The 21381-nt window shown below is 37.4% G+C and overlaps 1 protein-coding gene across 1 annotated transcript in view; it reads right to left on the reverse strand.

Annotated features, from left to right (window-relative positions):
* LOC123827159 (phospholipid scramblase 2-like) overlaps positions 1-21381 on the reverse strand; it is a 55162-nt gene that overhangs the window by 13838 nt on the left and 19943 nt on the right. The window contains exons 5-6 of the mRNA XM_045851543.1: positions 5519-5739; positions 3192-3353 (exon numbers count right to left, since the gene is read on the reverse strand). Coding sequence (XP_045707499.1) covers positions 3192-3353; positions 5519-5739 — 383 coding nt within the window. The remainder of the gene's footprint in view (positions 1-3191; positions 3354-5518; positions 5740-21381) is intronic.

A 21381-nucleotide genomic window follows, 5' to 3' on the forward strand; every position in this document is an offset into this window, starting at 1 on the left:
CTCTCCTACAAGTCTGAATGAATGTTTTTTAACTCCTTGGTTGTTGTGGACTTCCATACAGTTCAATTTTCTGGCAGTTTGGTTATTATTTTTTGCTTTTAAATTTGTTGTTGTCATTCTTCGGTTGTGTGAGGAGGCAAAGTGTATCTACCTATGCCTCCAACTTCGCCAGAAGTTCAGTTATGTAACTTTTGAATATGCTCATGTAAAGATAGGGGTTTTTTTTCCTGTAGAAATAGAGGGTGCCCTTGGTGATTAATCTCCTTCTAGTGTGCTTTTGTAACAGGGTGCAGCCAAGGCAGGGGACAGTAGGGATTTATACTGGGGTCTAGAACTCGGTGTCCAGGAAATATTAGAAAAATATATAGGATGTATTCATTCCACAAGTCTGAGGTGGAGAATGGGATGCATGAAGCAGGGCCATTGCTAGAACAGTCATTTAACATCTCTATAACTTTTAACTGGTTTCATAGATATGTTAAACAGCTGTGGCCATGCTTTGAGCTAGGGGGATGAGAGTGACTTCAACCCATGATGTAACTGGGAAGCAACTCCCCCTGGTTACAGAGCCTGCATAAGAGCTTGGAGATGATTGGCTCCACATCACAGGGCCACACCTGCCTGGACTTACTATGGCAGCCCAGTAAAACTGGAAATATGGAAATGCTGGCAGCTGTGGCCAATTGTTGGAGGAGTTGGAAATGGTGCAGCAGAGGAAGATTGGCGCTGGGATTTAAACCCAGGCACAGCAGCCATATGGGGTCTTTTTGGGACCATGCGGCTTGGGCAGAGAAGAACCACAGACTTCTATTTCTTTTTCTGAGATACAGTGCCCCAGACTGGGAAGAGGGGGGAGGAACTGTGCATTTGTAGGTATTCTAAAGGACTTTGGGATCTCAATGAAGACATTAAGTCATTACTCTTAAGTTTGTATAACTCTTTAAATAAGTAATCCTTTTCCTTTTCACCAAATCTCTGGCATCGAGAGATATCTTTTCCTGGTGGCAGGCAAGGCAAACCTAGTATAGTGTGGGGGATCCCCAGAACATAAGGGTGGGTCAATTCAGTAATAGTATATCATTCACCGCCCCCCTGACCAGGTCTGTGCTGCAATACTTTAGCATCTGATCCTGCTATCAGTATCACCACTCAGCATCTATTTTTATGTTTTGAGATTCCTAAACATACCATAGTGATTTTGACAATTCAGATATCATATTCATAGAGGGGCCTGGGATATCAGTTTAATGTATGCATATTTTTTCCCTACCAAAAGTCCTGGAAGAAGACACATGCCCTTATAATCTCCATGGGATAGAGAGGAAAGTCTACTTGTCTTTGTTTCACACTTGGGACAATCTTCTCACAGGCTCAACTACCATGTGTATGCTGAAGAGTCCCCAGTATTTTACTCTACATGTGTAAAATTCAACATAACTCAAATACAAATCACTAGCTTCCCACAAATCAACTATTTCTCCTTTAAGATTATCATCTTTGTGAAAGGCATTATTTCAGTTTTTAAATTCTCAGACATCAGATTCATCTCTAGATTTCTTTCATTCTCAATGGACATCATATTCATAACACAGCTCCACTCAGTCTACTTACGAAATTTCTGTTATTTCTTCCTATAAAATGACTCCCGCTGTGTTTGGGCTTTTATCTTTTTTCTACTCCAAGTTTCCATAACTACTGACACAATGATGGCACAATCCATGTTCCATAGCAGTCTCTCATACTCTAAATTCCAAATTTAAAGTGTCACTATTGCCATCACAAATTGATTTGAATGACTATTTCTCAAAGCTCTGAAAGATGGTACCTAGTTATCACCATTCTGGGTACATAGGAGAGAAGTTAGTTTATTACATATGAAGAATTCGCCAAGGATACTATTGTGAAAATTTGCTGGATAAAATTTAAATTTGTTAGCATTAAATATAATAATTTCACAATGCTTTCCTAATGTTCTAACCAATTCCTCCAAAATAATACATGCCAGGTAAACTTCTGTTATTATTGTTCTCTGAATGAACAATTATCTTTCCATTCTTCTGGATCTGTGATAAGTATGCCATACCCTACATGAGGAACTATTGTTATATATAACCCTATATAAAGTTCTTATACATGCCTGTTACACACACACACACACACACAAACATACACATTATCCATGTCCTTTTAAAAGAGACTTTATAAAGGCTCTTTACATTATGCATGTTTTCTTATAATCATCCATCTCTTTCATTTATTTATTAATCATGTGAAGGAAATGATTCATCTTTATATAACCAGGGAGAAAAAGAATTTAAAATCATACAACTAGGGAATTGAAAATTATACAACTAAAAAATAAAGAGGAGAGTGGGAAACTGAGAAAGTTGAGAAAAAGGCAGAATTCTCACATCTTATTATAGTGTGGTATCCCTGCTCAGTTGTAGACTTTTGCCCTTTCTGTGGAAATGTGGGCTCAGTTTAACAGATTTTATAATTTTCAAAGAGAATCATAATATCAAGATTATCTTATAAAATCTCCTGATGTTTAAACATTTACAACTAAGTAATTTGGGTTTACAGCCAGAACATCTGTTTGAAAACTGCTGTAATGAAATTGATCCATGCAGTAAGTACACAGAAATATTTTGGTTTCTAATAATCAAATTTAATACAAAGATAAAGCAGAGGCCATAGAGAAGCATAACTGGGGGGCACAGTTTGCACTACCTTCCTGAAAACTCTCTTTGCCTCATTGGGCTTCCTGTAGGAACTCAAAGATGTCCGACCTTCTGAAGAGGGCTGAGGCCACAAACAGCCTGTGTTTAAGACTAAGGAATGATTCACTGGCTTTGGCAGTCAGACATTGATGACAAGGTAAATGTTGTATTTAAAATGCATAATATATAGCACTTCCACACAGAAATCACCACATTTAAATGCTAGTTGTTTTACTTATATTTATTGACTATAAGGCTCTGCTTCACTTTTTTTCCATGATCACAATCAACACTGAAGCTCAATGAGATTAATAACTACCTTTCTGATCAACATTACATATATGAATCCACTGTCTCCCTCTTGAGATATTAGGATACACATATTTATTTAATATATTTGTAACATGTTACCATATTATATTTTCCTTATATTTGTAAATCAAATTCTATTAGAGTGATTACATCTCTTACCTCAAAAACAACCTCTTTAAAATATCTGCATGCACAAAATGGGCCAATAATTCTGAGCATATCCTTTTTATCTTCATCTTGAATTGTAACTTTACGCAGATATGGGTGCCTAGCCCGAATAACATAACCTATTAGTGTACCAGGAGGAGAGTAGATTTTTATCTACAAAAGCAAAAGAATATGTAACACACAATCATCATTGTTGTCCTTATCACTATTGTTATCATAATAATAATAATATGAGCTCTCACTTAATGAGTACTTTTATTGCAGTGGCAATATTCTTCCTTTCTAGCTTTATTGATGTATAATTGACAAGTATAATTATAATATATTTAAAGTGTACAACGTGATGACATATACATTATGAAATGATTACCACAATCATCAAGTTAGTTAACACATCTGTCACCTCATACAGCGATGCTTGAGATCTTTCTTAGCAAACTTCAAATATATAGCATAGTCACTATGCTGTACATTTGATACTCAGAACTCATTCATGTACAATTTGACCAATATTTTCCCCATTCTCCCTTTCCCAGTCTTTGGCAATTTCTATTCAAATGTCTTTTTCTATGAGTTAGATTTTTTTTATATATTTGGTATATGAGTGATACCATATAGCACTTGCCTGCTCCTGTCTGACTTATTTCCCTTAGCGTAATGCCCTCTAAATGCATCCATGTTGTCTCAATGGCATAGTTTTCTTCTTTTCTTTGGTTGAATAATATCCCATTGTACATACTTATGTTTATATTACATTTTCTTATCCACTCATCCATCAACAGACACTTAGATTATTTCTATATTTTGATTATTTTGAATAATGCTTCAATGAATATGGGAAGGTAGATATCTCTTTGAAGACCTGGTCACATTTCCTTTGCATACATATCCAGAGGTGGGATTGCTGTATCATATGAACCTGCATGCTCTTTTCCACAGTGGCAGTAACAATTTATATATATTCCCACCAACAGTGTACAAGGGTTCCATTTTCTCCACACACTTGCCAAATTATGTCTTTTTTTATAACAGTATTCCTAACAAGTATAATGTGATATCATATTGTAGCTTTTATTTTAATTTACTTAATAATTAGTTATGTGGAATAGGTTTTCATATATCTGTGGTCTATTTTTATGTCTTACTTGGAAAAATGCCTATTCAGCTCCTTTGCCTACTTCTAAGCATAAGATACTATTCTTGAAATACTTGATTGAAAACAGTTGTTTACATGTGTGAACAGAGCTCTGATCACTGGTTCAATTTTCCAGTATGAGTGGCAATGGTTCTATAAGGAAAATAAGGAGGATCTTGGCTTTGCTGTTAGCTGGGTGACCTAGAGAGTACAGTACAGTCTTTTGTAAATGATGCCTTCCTAGACTGTTTTCTAAGATCAATAGTCTAATGTGCTCTTTACATTCAGAGCATATTTCCTCAAACTCTGGTTTTCCTCAGACACTCCTATGGACAAGTACTAACCCAAATGACATAAAAAAACAAAAGAATTCAGTAGGAATAGCTTCAGTTAACTGTTTAAAGTAAATGCAGTATGAAACTTCAAATGTCTATGTACTTGTGCCCCTGTCTGTGTCACGGACTCAGAGCTACTTGTCTGGAATGACTAGCCAGGCAAGGGCTGGTCTCAGGCCAGGGGGATGTAGGCAAAGGCCAACTTGCCTAGAAACTCTCTGTGCCCTGGTGTCTCCCCTGAATCCACATTGTAAATCAGTGGGATGACAAGTAATATGAAACAGACATCTGGTCTTCCCAGACCTGAAGGTACCCATACCTCTGTGACAGAGGCTCAAATACATTAGTTTTTAAAAATGGTTATCTTAAAAACACAGGACTTGAGATTTCTTAGAGGCGGTCTCTCCTAGGTATGTTCCATAATATGTTGGCCAAAATTGTGAGATGACTATATGTTCTTGTCCTCATTCTTCTGCACACTTGCTCCTGGAACTGTATTCTAGGATACTGTCTGTGTTTCCCTCCTCTGGCTTTGGCCAGGCCTCTATGGGGTCACTCCCAGTAAGGGACTTGACCAAGGTGCCTCATCTTCTCAGCTCTCCTCAAGCATTAGGAAGTCTGGTCTCTGAGCAGATGCTCAATCCCACAAGACAAACTTCTCAGGGACATGGGGCTAACTGGTCACTGTTTTTCACCTGCCATCCTTCCTGTCCAAAATACTCTCATGCATAAAACAACAGCTCCTGGACCAATTTTTAGAAAATCTCATTTGATTATATAGGTTCAATGACAGTGTGAAAATTCTTGTTGGGCTACTTTACAAATTACTCAGGTAATAGCTCACAGACCTCCTGAAGGCAGCATGGGCAACAACAGCTGGTACATCTTTGTGGTGTCTCCAGAGTTATGACCTCTCGGCTCATAAGATCAAAAATTCTCATGGTAGAAGGCCTAAAACATGCACAGCAATTTCGAGTACAGCAATCAGTATCTTCCACAGCAAAGTAAATCCTCTGTCCAAGGCTGTTCTTAATTTCATATTTATTATTTGTTTCAATATTTATTATGACTGAAAACAAAGAGGAGAAAATCTTAATCACCATTATGTTTTAAAATATAATGTATCTAAATACTAAAAATCAAATATTTTTTATAATATCTCAATACTTAGATGACACTTAATGTCACATAGGGAGAATGAAAAGGAAAGGTGTTTAGACATGATCTAGAGTCCAGACAGAAAAAAGGCAAAGGAAGGGAAGCAGGAGAGGGTGTGAAGGTAAAATTGAGAGTTCCTCTGTGAGACATGGAAAAGAAGATCCTTATCTTCCTAATTCCACAGACTCGTGTCAGAAAAGGCGACTTTGCTGCTGAGCAATGGGCCATGCTGCAGATGGTCACAGCTGTGCTAGGTGTGTACAGTGTCATGTCCATTTGCATGGTGCTGTTTTCAGATATTCAATCAGGGAGGGGAATAGAGGATGATTAACATGTTTATGCTGTATTAAGTAAGCATAGTACATTAAATAAATTGTCTTGAGATTTTGTTTCATAAGACATTCATGGCTTATCTTTTTGCACTGAATGAGGGAAGGTAATAAAGGTGTTTACTTTCCTTGCATACATGAAAAAAGGGAGACCGTGAAAGTGGAAGGTGGGTTAGAACATCACACTGGGCCCAGAGGGTCCTTGTTTAATGCAGCAGTAGTTGTTCAGAGGTGGGAGGTAGTATTAGCTGAAGGTGTCGGGGAGTAGTAGGGAGGTGCCTGGCCAACCATGGCCACATCTCACAGAATATCTCAGCCTCTGTCATCCTAAGTGAACTCTGTACCTTAGAGGAGGCTAATCTCTTCACTGGGAAAGAGATATGCTCACTACTGACACCCATCTAATATCTTATGAAAGTCTTTCCAGACTGAACCACACATTGGAAACTGCTCCTCACTCAGAGCCAGGAAGGAGCAACTCACATTCCCACTTGTCCAGAGCCCTCATTAACTTGGGTTGTAGGATGTCACAAGCCACTCATATAAAAAGTGATTAAAAGAAATGTATGAAGATAAAAAATAGTCTCTAATATCCATATGGATGGATTTTGATTCAGATAGAGACATCCTGAACAAATTCTAGCACCACGATCTCCACTAAATGTCTTTGTTCTGACTCACACAGGCCCTGGACTTGACTTTTATAAGAATCACCCTTCACCTAAACATATGCCAGTCAAATATTTCATAAAAATTTTTAAACTAATTTATCAAGTGGAATTTATTACCTAAGTGTTTCATTAAGTAGCTAAATCTCACAAATCCTCTTGTTTATCTGTAAAATGAGATCAAAAGACTCATACAATATCTAAATTTTTTCTTGTTACTTAAAAAATAAAAAATAAAAAAAACCAGACAATTCTATGGCTATACCTTTATGGTCTATTAAGTTTTTTCACAGTTTTTATTTTTTCTTTAATTAAATTTATTGCTGTGACTTTCATTAATAAGATTATATAAATTTTGGAAGAGTTCCGGCCGACATGGAGGTGTAGGTAGAAACCCCTCGCGTCCTTTCACAACCAAAAGGAGGATGACAACCAATCTAAAACCAATAAACAACCAGAAACACCAGAAAATCAAACTGCATGGAACTCTGACAACCAAGGACTAAAGAAAAAATCAACCAGAACAACCAGACCAGTTAAGGCGAATCGCGCAGGGTGGTCAACTCAGAAAAACAGCAGAGAGGGAGCTGAGGGCTGGAGCTGCTCAGGATGGACTGACTTAAGGGGGAAACTGAGACTCAGAGCTGACTGGGGTTGCTGTGGTTGCAGATACTTCCAGTCTGACTCAAAAGTCTGTTGGAAAGTGCGCTAGAGAGGAGCAGGCAAGCTGCATTGCTCCCTCTCTGGCCCCTCCCCTACAGGCAGTGCAGCAGAGAAGGTTGCCTGGCCCAGGTGAATACCTAAGGCCCTGCCCCTTATAACTTATCAGCTGTGCCAAGACAAAGAAATATGGTCCAAATGAAAGAACACAGCAAAACCTCAAAACTAAGCGATGAGGACACTGGCAACCTAACTGATGGAGAATTTAAAGCCCTGGTAATCAAAATGCTCACAGAACTGATTGAGCTTGGTTGAAAAAATGAAAGAACAAATGAAAGATACCCACAATGAAATAAAGCAAAATATTTAGGGAACCAACAGTGGAAGGAAGGAAACCAGGATTCAAAGCAACGATTTGGAACAAAAGGAAGAAATAAACATCCAACTGGATCAGAACAAAGAAACAAGAATCCAAAAAAATGAATAGAGGCTGAGGACTCTCTGGGACAACCTGAAATGTTCCAGTATCTGAATTATAGGGGTGCCAGAAGGAGACGAGCAACAGCAAGAAATTGAAAACTTATTTGAACAAATAATGAAGGAAAAGTTCCCCAGTCTGGTGAAGGAAATAGACTTCCAGGAAGTCCAGGAAGCTCAGAGAATCCCAAAGAAGTAGTAACTAAAGAGGAACACACCAAGACACATCATCATTACGTTACTCAAGTTAAAAACAAAGAGAAAATCCCAAGAGCAGCAAGTGAAAAGGAGACAATTTCCTAGAGAGGAGTTCCCATACGGCTATCAGCTGATTTCTTCAAAGAAATCTTACAGGCAGAAGGGGCTGGAAAGAAGTATTTGAAGCCATGAAAGGCAAGGACCTACACCCAAGATTACTCTATCCAACAAAGCTATCATTTAGAATGGAAGGGTAGATAAAGTGCTTCCCAGATAAGGTAAAGTTAAAGGAGTTCATCATCACCAAGCCCTTACTATATGAAATGTTAAAGGGACTTATCCAACAAAAAAGAAGATAAAAAATATGAACAATAAAATGACAACAAACTCATACCTACCAACAAATGAACCTAAAAGAAAAGAAAATGAAAACAAAAACTAAGCAAACAGCCAGAACAGGAACAGAATCAGAGAAATGGACATTATACAGAGGGAGTTCAGTGGGAGGAATAGGGAGGAAAAGGTACAGGGAAGAAGAAGCATAATTAGTAGGCATAAAATACATGGGAAAATAAAAAAAAATGATACAGGAAACAGAGGACTCAAAGAACTTATATGTGCAACCCATAGACATGAACTAAGGATGGAGGGTTGTGGGATGGCAGGGTGGAGGGGGGATAAAGGGGGAAAAATTTGGAAAACTGTAATAGCATAATCAATAAAAAATACTTTAAAAAGATTACATACGTTTCAAGTGTACATTTCTACAATGCATGATCTTCATATTGCACTGTGTGCCCACTACCCAAAGTAAAATCATCTTTTGTCACCATATATTTTAAGCCCTTTACCCTTTACTATACTCTCCATGTCCCTTCCCTCTAGTAATCACCATACTGTTGGGTATGTGTAGGAGTTTTTTGTTTGTTTGTTTTTCTTGTTTTATATCCCACATATGAGTGAAATCATATGGTTCTTAAGTTTTTCTGGCTTATTTCACGTAGCATGGTATGCTCAAGGTCCATCAGTGTTGTTGCAAATGGCAATACTTCATCTTTTCTTATGGCTGATAGTATTCAATTGTATATATGTACCACATCTTTATCCAATCATTTATTGAAGGACACTTTGGTTGTCTCCGTGTCTTGGCCACTGTGAATAATGCTGCAATGAACATAGGGGTGCATATCACTTTAAGAATAAATATTTTCAAGTAGGTACCCAGAATAGAGTTGCTGGGTCATATGGTGACTCTATCCTTAATGTTTTGAGGAATCAGCATACTATTTTCCATAGTAGTTGCACCAGTTTACATTCCCACCAGCAGTGAATGAGGGTTCCTTTTTCCCCACAACCTCTTCAACAATTGTTACTACCTGTCTTGGGACATGGTAATTCTAATAGGTGTGAAGTGGTATCTCATTGTAATTTTGATTTGCATTTATTTAGTAGCTAGTCCAGTTGAGCATCTTTTCATATATCCATTGGCCCTTTGTATGTGGTTTTGGGAGAAATGTCTGTTTAGGTCCTCTCTCAATTTTTAAATTGAATTAGGTAGTGTTTTTTTTTGCATGTAGTTGTATGACTTTTTTATATATTTTAGATATTAGCCTCTGGTCAGAGCTGTTGTTTGCAAATATATTCTCCCATTAGGTTGGTTGCCTTTTTGTTGTGTTGATGGGTTCCTTTTCTGTGCAGAAGCTTTTTTGCTGATATAGTCCCATTAATTTATTTTTGACTTTACTTTTTGCCTTTGGAGTCAAAGTCACACAGTCTTTAAAAGCAAGACCCATGCTTTTAGTACCTATGTTTTCTATGTACTTTATTTTTTCAGATCTTATATTTAGGCCTTTGATCCATTTATAATTAATTTTTGTAAATGGGGGCAAAGTGTATCTAGTTTCAATCTTTTGCATGAGGCTTTCTAATTTTCCCAGCATCATTCATTAAAGAATCTTTCTTTTCTTCATTGTATATTTTTGCTTCTTTATCAAAAATTATTTGCCCATATGTATGTGGGTATTTTTCTGGGATCTCAATTTTGTTTCATTGTTTTATATGTCTTCTTACTGCCAATACCAACCTGTTTTGATTATTGTGGCTTTGTAGTATAATTTGGAGTCTGGGAGTATGATACCTCTGTTTTTTTTTATCAGAATTGCTTTGGCTATTTAGGGTCTTTTGTGGTTCCATATGAATGTGGTAAGTTTTTTGTTATTGTTCTATTTCTTTAAAAAATGCCATTAGGATTTTGATAGGGATTGCATTAATTCTGTATATTGCTCTGGGTGATATGGACATTTTGACTATGTTTATTTTTCCAATTCATGAACACAGAGTATCTTTCCATTTTATTGTGTCTTTTTAATTCTTTTTAATGATGCTTTGAGTTTTCAGTGTGTAGGTTCTCCTCATTCTTTGTTAAGTTTATTCCTAGGTATTTTATTTGTTGTAATTGCAAAAGGGACTTTTTAAATATCCTTTTCTGAAATTTCATTGTTAGTATATAGGAATGCAGTGTTTTTTTTATAAATTGATATTGTATCCTGCAACTTTACCACTTGTTTATTGTTTCTAATAGTTTTTTTTTCTTTTTGGTGGAGTCTTTATGGTTTTCTATATATAGAATCAAGTCACCTGAAAAAATACTACTTTTACTTCTTAATTCCCAAATTGGATGCCTTTCATTGCTTTCTCCTGTCTGATTACTCTGGCTAGGATACCCAGTAATATGTTGAATAAGAGTGGTGAGTGGATATCCTTGTCTTGTTCCTGATATTAGAGGAAAGTCTTTCAGTTTTCCACCATTGAGTGTGATATGCTGAATGTTTGTCATATATGGCCTGTATTATGTTGAGATACTTTCCTTTTATTCCTATTTTTATTGAGTGTTTTTATCACAGCTGGGTGTTTTACCTTATTAAATGCTCTTTCTGATCTATTGGTAAGATTATATGATTTTTACCCTTTGTTTTGCTCATGTGGTATGTTACATTGATCAGTTTGCATATGTTGAAACTTCCTTGCGCCACTGGAATGAACCCTACTCCATCGTGGCATATGAGGTCTGTCTGGAAAAAGTCCAACCATTGTTAACATAATGAGAATGGTTTGTGTGACATCAATGTAACCTGACAGCCAAGGAGAGCACTGCAATGCCCACGGGTGAACAATGACAACTTCATGGTATTAGTCAGTGGCAGCAGTAGATACCATTGAGTGAGCATGTGCACTGTGTGGCTATAGCATTCAAAATGACTGAGTGAGTAGAGCAGCGAATCTACATCAGATTTTGAGTTAAGCATTCCACATTATTAAGTTTCCACATTCCTCCGTGAAAACTATTTGGATGATTCAGGACTCAGCTATGGGAAACTGGTGATTGGCAGCTTCATCACAACAACATGTCCACTCACGCATCACATCTTATGCAGAGTTTTTTTGTGAAACATCAAATCATGCAGGTGACCCAGACTCCCTACATTCCAGATTTTGCACCCTGTGACTTCTGGTTTTTCCTAAAACTAAAATCATCTTTGACAGGGAAGAGATTTCAGATCATTGATGAGATTCAGGAAAATATGACAAGGGAGCTGATGGCTATTGGGAGAATTGTGTGAGGTCCCAAGGTGCTTACTTTGAAGAGGACTGAGGTTTCACTGCTCTGTGTACAATGTTTCTTGTATTTTCTTAAATAAATGTCTCTATTTTTCATATTATATGGCTGTATGCCTTCTGGGCAGACCTTATATATATTTTTTAATATTGTATTTTGTTGAGGACTTTTTCATCTGTATTCATCAGAGATATTGGTCTGTAGTTTTCTTTTCTAGTGTTATCCTTGCCTGATTTTTGTATCAGGGTTATGTTGGCCTCATAAAATATTTTAGGAAGCATCACCTCTTCTTCAATTTTTTTGAAGACTTTGAGAAGAATAGGTGTCGAATTTATGTGAATGTTTGGTTGAATTCATTAGTCAAGACATCTCTGGTCCTGGATTTTTTTTTTTTTGAGGTTTTTGATGGTTGGTACAATTTCTTCACTGTTGATTACTCTATTTAGATTTTCCAATTCTTTATGATTTAGTCTAGGAATGTTATATATTTCTAGGAACTTAAGTGTGTCTTCCAGGTTATTGAATTTTGTGGCATATAGCCTTTCATAATATTCTAGTATGACCCTTGATATATATGTGTGTGTGTGTGTGTGTGTGTGTGTGTGTGTGTGTGATGTCTGAGATAACTTCTCTTTCATTTATGATTTTGTTTATATGAGTTTTTTCTGTTTTTTTCATGGTGAGTCTAGCCAGGTGTTTATCAACTTTATTAATTTTTTCAAAGAACCAACTCTTTGTTGTATTAGTTTTTTGCTTGCCTTTTTGTTCTCTGTTTTATTCATTTCTGCTCTAATATTTATTTTTCTTTTGCTGTCCTAGGCTGCTTTTGTTATTTTTCTAGGTTTTTTTTTTTTTAAGATATAATGTTATATCGTTTATTCTGGGATTTTTTTTTGGTTTCTTGAGATGATAGGCCTGTAATGATGTAAACTTCCCTTTTATCACTGCATTCCAGAAGTTGTGATATGTCATATTGTTGCACTTATTTATCTCTACATATATTTTGAACTTACCTTTTATTTCTTTTCTGACTGTCATGTTTTTATTATCATGTTGTTTAATCTCCACATATTTGTGTATTTTTTGTAGTTGATTTCTAATTTCAGAGTAACGTGGTTGTGAATATGCTTGGTAAGATTTCAGACTTCTTAAATATGTTGAGGCTACTTTTGTGACCCAACATATGATCTATCCTTTAGAATTTTCCATGTGCCCCTGAGAAAAATGTATAATCTGATGTTTTGGTATGAAAGGCTCTATAAATGCCAATTCTGTCTTTTTGGTCTAATATGTCATTTAAGGCCAATATTTCTTTATGGATTTTCTGTTTGAATGATCTACCTAGAGTTGTTATGGAGTATTAAGGCCCCATTCTATGATTGTGTTTTTGTCAGTTTTTCCATTTAGTTTTGTTTGTATTTCTGTTTATATTTTGGTGCTCTCCAATTGGATGCATATGGAGAGAGAAGTAAGTGTTATTGCTGTAGTGGCCCTTTTACCATAAAATGTCCACCTTTGTCTCTTATTACCTTTGTTTTCCTGAAATCTATTTTTTCAGATATCAGTATAGCTGCATGTGCTTTTCTGTTTATGCCATTTGCTTGGCAATCATTTTCCATCCTTCAGTGAGTCTATATTTTGCCTTGAAGATTTGATGTGTCTCCTGAAAACAGTATCTGGTTGAGGTTTGTGTTTTGATCCAATCTACTACCCTGTGCCTTTTTATTGCTGAATTCAATGCATTTACAGTTTACAATTAGGGTAGTTATTGATGCATGAAGATTTCCTATAGCCAGTTTATCTTTTGTTTTCTGGTAGCTCTGTGCCTCCACTGGTTGTTTCCATTGTGTTTCCATTTGTTGTTTTTGTTTGGTGGTATTTCACACTTTTTCCCCTCTTTCCTTTTTTTGTGTATGTATTATGTGTCTCAGCTTTGGAATTTTTGGTGTGTTTACCATTAGGTTTATGTAAAGAAAGTTTCATATATACAATAGTTCTTTTTATTTTGAATTTATCTAATCTCCACCCTTTTGCAAAATCCCCTTTTATGTTTTTCTCATCTGAAATTATCCCTGCCTACACTGTGAGTTTGCTGATCTTACTCATAGTTTTTTGACCTTTTGTTCTTTGTTTCAAGTAGAATAACTTCCCTGAGTGTTTCCCGTAATAGAGGTCTTCTGGTGGTAAATTTCCTCAGCTTCTGTGTATCTAGAGGAATCTTTATTTTTCTTCCATATCTAGAGAACAACTTTGCTGGATATGTTATCCTTGGCTGGTAATTTCTCTCAGTAGTTTAAATATTTGTTTCCACTATTCTAGTTTCTGTTGGGTTTCTGTTGATAAGTCTGATGATAATTTAATGGGATTCACTCTACAGGTTACTTTCTTCCTTTCCATGAGTACCTTAAGAATTCTTTCTTTGTCATTAATTTTTGACAGTTTTTATAGTATGTGCCTTGGAGAAGGCATTTTTGAATTGAAGTAATTGTTCTGTTTGCTCCTTGGATTTGAGAATCTAGCTCTTTCCATAGGTTTGGGGAGTTGTTTTCAACTTTCAGTTTGAATAGGCTTTTCATTGTTTTCTCAATTTTTTCTTCTAATATTGCTCTTTCTGAGGGAGTCAGTTCTCAGAGAGTTCTTTCATTTTTTTATGTTCAAGTGTGCCTCTTTTTCTCTCTGCATTATTTCTAGATTTCTATCTTTGATATCACTAATTCTTTCCTCTATATGGTCAGCTCTATTTCCTATGCTGGGTAGTTTATTCTTTACTTCTTTACTTCTTTTTTCCTCTACTGTTCCTTATATATACTGTAATTATTTTAATGTTGGTAAAACATGATAGCTTTTTTAATAGTTCATTTTTATTGTAGTTTTTTCCATTACTTGTTATTTACCCTATTCCCTTTTCCACCTCTAGCCACCCCTGTACCCCTTTCCTTTACAGAGTTCTTTATCTCAAGAATTCCTATTTGGTTCCTTTTTTAAAGTTTCGATCTCCTTGGTAAAGTACTCATTTTGTTTTTTGATTTTGTTTCTGAGTTTGTTAAATTGCCCATCTGAGTTTTCTTCATCTCATTGAGTTTTTTTCAGAACCACAATCTTAAATTTTGTCATTTAAATGATATCTTTCCATGTATTTAAGTTTATTTTCAGGAGATGTTGTATTGTCTTTACTTTAAATTATATTTTATTCTTTTTTTTTTTAAACAATGTCATGCTTCTTTTTTTTTAAAATATTTTATTTATTTATTTTTAGAGAGGGAAGGGAGGGTGATAGAGAGAGAGAGAGAGAGAAACATCGATGTGCGGTTGCTGGGGTTTATGGCCTGCAACCCAGGAATGTACCCTGGCTGGGAATCGAACCTGGGACACTTTGGTTCCCAGCCCGCGCTCAATCCACTGAGCTACGCCAGCCAGGGCTATATTTTATTCTTTATACCATTACAGTCATCCCCAAATTTCCTCCTTTGTCCCCTTCCACCCAGCAAGCCCCCCACTCCCTCAGGCAATCTGTACACTGTTGTCCATGTCAATGCATCCTGCATACATGTTCTTTGGCTAGTTATTCCCTATCCTGTAGTTTACATCCACATGACTATTCTGTAACTACTAATTTGGTAGCGATGTACTCCTTAATCCCTTCACCTTTTTCACCCATCTTCATGACCCCCTCCCATCTGGCTACCATCAAAATATTCTCTGTATCTATGACTCTGTTTTTTTTTCAAAGTACATTTTATTGATTATGCTATTACAGTTGTACCAATTTTTCACTGCCCTTTATCCCCCCTCTTCCCTGCACCCACTCTACCTTCCAGCATTCTGCCCCCTTAGTTCATGTCCATGGGTTGTTCATATAAGTTCTTTGGCTTTTCTATTTGGCTTTACTATTTTTAACCTCTGCCTGTCTATTTTATGCCTACCAACTATGCTTCTTATTCCCTGTACCTTTCCCCCCATTCTCCCCTTCCCCCTCCCCACTGATAACCCTACCTGTGATATCCATTTCTTTGATGCTGTTTCTGTTGTAGTTGTTTGTTTAGTCTTTAATTTTCTTTGATCATTGTGAGTTTGTTGTCATTTTACTGTTCAGAGTTTTTGATTTGCTTCTATTTCTTAAATAAGTCCCTTTGACATTTCATATAGTAGGGGCTTGGTAATGATTAACTCCTTTAACTTTACCTTATCTGGGAAGCACTTTGTCTGTCCTTCCATTCTAAATGTTAACTTTGCTGGATAGAGTAATCTTGGATGTAGGTCCTTGTCTTTCATGACTTTGAATACTTCCCAGCCCCTTCTTGCCTGCAAGGTTTCTTTTGAGAAATCAGCTGATAGCCTTATGGGCACTCCTTTGTAGGTAACTGTCTTCTTTTCTCTTGCTGCTTTTAAGATTCTCTCCTTACCTTTAATTTGGCATAACTTAATTATGATGTGCCTTGGTGTGTTCCTTCTTTGGTTCAATTTCTTTGGGAGTCTTTGGGGTACCTGGACTTCCTGGAAGTATATACCCTTCATCAGACTTTAGGAGTTTTCCTACATTATTTGTTCAAATAAGTTGTGCATTTCTTGCTCTTCCTCTTCTCCTTCTGGCACCCCTATGATTCAGACGTTGGAGTGCTTAAAGCTGTCCCATAAGTTTCTAAGCCTCTCCTCAATTTTTTTTTTTGAATTCTTGTTTCTTCATTCTGTTCTGGTTGGATGTTTCTTTCTTTCTTTTGTTCTAAGTCATTGATTTAAGTCCTGGCTGCCTTCCTTTCACTGTTGGTTCCCTGTATTCTTCCTTTATTTCACTTTGTATAGCCTTCATTTCTTCCTTCATTTTGTGACTGAGCTAATCCATTCTGTGAGCATCCTGATTACTATTGTTTTGAACTCTGCATCAGATAGCTTGTCTATGTCGTCATTGCTTAGCTCTTTTTCTGGGGTTTTGATCTGTTCTTTCATTTGGACCATATTTCTTTTTCTTGACATATCTATTATGTTGTAAGGGGATGAGCCTTAGGTATTTGCCAGGGAGGGGCAATCCTGTTTGCTGTGTTTTGGCACTGTCTGTGGGGGAGGGGTCAGAGAGGGAAAAATGCCACTTGCTTGTTCTGCTCTAGCTGTACTTTCCAACAAACTCCCCTGTGAGACTGGGAGTTTCTCTCACCACTGTAACCCCCACAGTTTTTTACAGCTAGAAGTTTTGAGACTCTAGTTTCCCATTTAGCCAGTCCTGCCTTGCCTGTACAGTCCACCACCTTGATGCAGGACCTCTCTGCCCAGCTGCCTGTCTCTGCCCCTCCTACCAGCCTGGATGTTTCTTTAACTCCTTGGTTGCTGGGGTTTGATGCAGTTTGATTTTATGGCAGTGCTGGTTGTTTATTGTTTTTAAATTTGTTGTTATCCTTCTTTTGGTTGTGTGAGGAAATGAAGCATTTCTACCTATGCCTCCATCATGGCTGGAACTCATATGATTTGTTTTTGTTCTGCTTTTTTTTTAAAAAAATATATTTTATTGACTATGCTATTACAGTTGTCCCATTTCCCCCTTTCACTCCCCTCCACCCTGTACACACTCTCCCACTCATATCCCCCCCTTTTAGTCATGTCCATGTGTCATACTTATAAGTTCTTTAGCTTCTCATTTCCCATACTATTCTTACCCTCCCCCATCTATTTTCAACCTACAATCTATGCTACTTATTCTCTGTACCTTTTCCCCTTCTCTCCTCCTCCCACTCCCCTGTTGCTAACCCTCCATGTGATCTCCAGTTCTGTGGTTCTGTTCCTGTTCTAGTTGTTTGCTTAGTTTCTTTTGGTTATGCTTTAGGTGTGGTTGTTAATAATTGTGAGTTTGCTGTCCTTTTACTATACGTGTTTTTTCTTTATCTTCTTTACTTAGATAAGTCCCTTTAACATTTCATAAAATAAGGGCTTGGTGATGATGAACTCCTTTAACTTGACCTTATTTGAGAAGCACTTTATCTGCCCTTCCATTCTAAATGAAAGCTTTGCTGGATAGAGTATTCTGGGATATAGGTCCTTGTCTTTCATGAGTTGGAATACTTCTTTCTAGCCCCTTCTTGCCTGGAAGGTCTCTTTTGAGAAATCAGCTGACAGTCTGATGGGAACTCCTTTGTAGGTTACTGTCCCCTTATCTCTTGCTGCTTCTAGGATTCTCTCCTTCATTTTTACCTTGGCTGATGTAATTATGATGTGCCTTGGTGTGTTTCTTCTTGGGTCCAACTTCTTTGGGGCTCTCTGAGCTTCCTAGATTTTCTGGAAGTCTATTTCCTTTGCCAGAATGGGGAAGTTCTCCTTTATTATTTGTTCAAATACGTGTTCAATCTGTTGCTTTTCCTCTTCCCCTTCTGGTACCCCTATAATTCGGATGTTGGGACATTTAAAGATGTCCTGGAGGTTCCTAAGCTTCTCCTCATTTTTTTGAATTCTTATTTCTCCATTCTTTCCTGTTTGGTTGTTTTTTACTTCCTTTTGGTCCACTCTATTGTTTTGATTCCCAGTTTCCTTCCCATCAGGCCTTCCCATGGTAGCCTGCATTTGTTCATATAATTTGTGACCAAAATCAACCAGTTCTGTGAGCTTCCTGATCACCAGTGGTTTGAACTGTGCGTCTGATAGATTGGCTATCTTTGGTGGCTCAAAAGGATGAGTCCTGGGGCATTGAGATGTTTTTCTGTTTGAGACATGTCTCTCCCTCTCTCTCTCTTTTTTTTTTGGTCTGGTTGCTCCTGTTACATATGAGGAGCGGAGCCTTAGGTGTTCACCAGGGCTGGGCACCCCAGTTGCTAGATTGTGATGTGGTATGCGGGGGCGGGAGGGAACAATGGCAGTAGCTCCATTCTCCTGACCCCTCAGTCCCTTCTCTGGGGTCCTGGGTTGGGTGCTCTGCCCTGTTCCACAATCGCCACCTCACTGGGTCCGCCAGCTGCCGCTTGCGTACTCAGGGTCCACCCGCTGCGATCTTGTGCGCCCCAGATGCCTTACATGCTCCTGGTTGCCTTATGTGCCCAACTCTTCCTGTCCTCTGTGCCGGGACCCCACACCCAGCTGCTCCTCTCCACCCCTCCTACTGGTCTGGATGAGCGGGTCTACTTCAACTTCTTGGCTGTCTGACTTCCATTCAGATAAATTCTCTATCAGTTCTAGGTGTTATTCTGCCTCTAAATTGTTGTTGTTCTAATCTTGGTTGTGCGTGGAGGTATGGTGTGTCCAACTATGCCTCCATCTTGCCAGAAGTCCTGGCTGTAATTTGATGTGGTTGTGCAAGGAGGTAGGCCGTGTTTACATATGACATCATCTTAACTGGAAGTCTTTATTAGCTTTGTGAGGTGCCTCATTACATTGATATTCATGGTATTTGGTGGATTCCTTCTCTATATGCATCTATGTATGAGTGGTACTTTTGTAGATCGATAAAATGAAGTCTTTCTATTGTTTTCCAGTAAGTGGTGCTGAACTCCAAGGTTTTTAGCTCTTCAGTACTACTCTTGCTTTTCAGATCTCGGGGTGAAACGGGATGTGTATGTTGGAAATTAGCCTGTATTCCCTGGGGATTTGGGCATCTCCTTTATGTTTTGGTGGTCTAGGTCCCAAGGGACCAACCTCACTGGGGATTTGACTGGCAGTAGTGTTCCAAATCTGTGAAATCCGAGTGTTGTTCCCTGTGGGCAGATGCTGCTGCTGGCAGTGCAGTTATGATGTGTGGGAGTGGGGTGAACTGGGGGGATTTGGCTTCTTTCTTTGTTGCTTTGCTCTCTCAGTAATAATGATTGCCAGACCTCTGGGGCATCTCCTATGTGTCTCCACATGACTCCTGAATTATTTGTAGAGTGTGCCCGTCACTCAGGGAAAAATTGTTTTTGTAACACCAGTTCTTGGGTTTATAGACTCATTACTACAGCTTCTTCAGGGGCCTGCTATGAGCTCTGGGAGGATTAAAGGAGGTGAGCTCTAGGAGAGTGAGGGGGGCTGGCCAGGCTTCCTGCCTTTGTTTCTTTGTCTATGATGCTGATTGCCAGACAACTGAGGCCACACCTCTGTGCTTTGTCAGTGGACTCAGAGGCAGCTCCTAAAGCCCACTCTTGCAGGAATAATCACTCACTCTCTTTGCTCCTCCCAGCTGAAGGGAATGCAGGTAGTGACCTGATTTCTCCCTTCTCTGGCTGAGCACTGCAGTGTGCTCCAGCCTGTGAACCCTGGCTGCAGGGTTGTGTCTGTGGCCCATCTCTGCTCTTCTCCTTTCCCACCTTTCTAGTTTGTTCTCACTTGCCCAACTTCAGATGTTTCAATACATGGATCTCTCAGAAGTGTTTGTATATTGACCAGTGAATCATTTGTTGAATTACAGCTATTCAAATTGTTGATACTTTAAGGGGAGAGACCAAGAGGAGCTCATGCTGCCCTTCCTTTGATGTCATTTCCAGAGGCTTCCTGGTCTATTAAATTTTGAACTGGGCAAAGGTATATATTCCTGTCATAGTCTTATATGCTAAAAATAAACTTTATCCCTTTACACTAGTCACTGACTTCCTGAAGGCAGCCAAGCACCTTCATCACCTTATGCCGAGTTAAAGTATAAAGAGTAATCTTCATTATTTTCTACTTGTCCTAATACTAAAATATAATATAGACTTTCATATAGAGATAAATGAAAAAAATTCAAAACATCCATTTTTAAAAACTGAAGAATTAAGAAGTAGTATTTTTGCTACTTACATTATATTTCATAATAAATATATATTTCACATAATGTTTTTAATTATAAAATCATGTTAGAGGGCTGTAAAATATATACTACATAGACTTTCAGGTTTTATAATCTCAATATATGTCTTAGAATAAAACACTTAAAAATTCACAACACAAACTATTAAAAATCAAAAAGCTCCTTTATAGATAAAATTTTGTTTTGAGAAACTAAACAAAATCAAGAACATATAACTATCTAATAGTATATAGTATAAATAATTTTTAAAAATTTATTTATTTTTTAATTTTTTCAAGTATGGTTGACATTCAATAATAAGTAATTTTTAGAGATGATACTTTTACACTATATTTTATTGAAATGTAATTGATATATAACAATGTATAATTTTTAGGTGTACAGTGTAATGATTCAATACTTGTATATACTGTGAAGTCTTTGCCACAATAAGTTTATTCAATATCCATTACTACACCCAGATAAAAACTTCCTTTGATGACATTTAAGATTTACTCTCTTAGCAACTTTCAAATATACACTACAATATCATTAATTGTATTCACCATACTGTAATCATATGCACAGGGCTTTTTTATCTTGTAACTGGAAGTTTGTATCTGTTAACTACCTTCATCCATTTTACTAACCCACTACCCCACCCCCACCCTCATCTCTGGCAGTCACCAATCTGTTCTTCGTATCTGTGAGTTTGATATTTTTAAATTCACACGTATATAAATGATATCATACCGCATTTGCTTTCTATGTCTGTCTTATTTCACTTAGCATAATGCCCTCAAGGTCCATCCATGTATCTATGTTGTTGCAAATATTAGGGTCTCCTTCTTTTCTTATGGCTGATAATATTACTCTATCTATCCATCTATCTATC

Source organism: Phyllostomus hastatus, unplaced genomic scaffold, assembly GCF_019186645.2.
Source record: "Phyllostomus hastatus isolate PE091 unplaced genomic scaffold, TTU_PhHast_1.1 phas_contig_86, whole genome shotgun sequence".
Taxonomy (NCBI): Eukaryota; Metazoa; Chordata; class Mammalia; order Chiroptera; family Phyllostomidae; genus Phyllostomus; species Phyllostomus hastatus.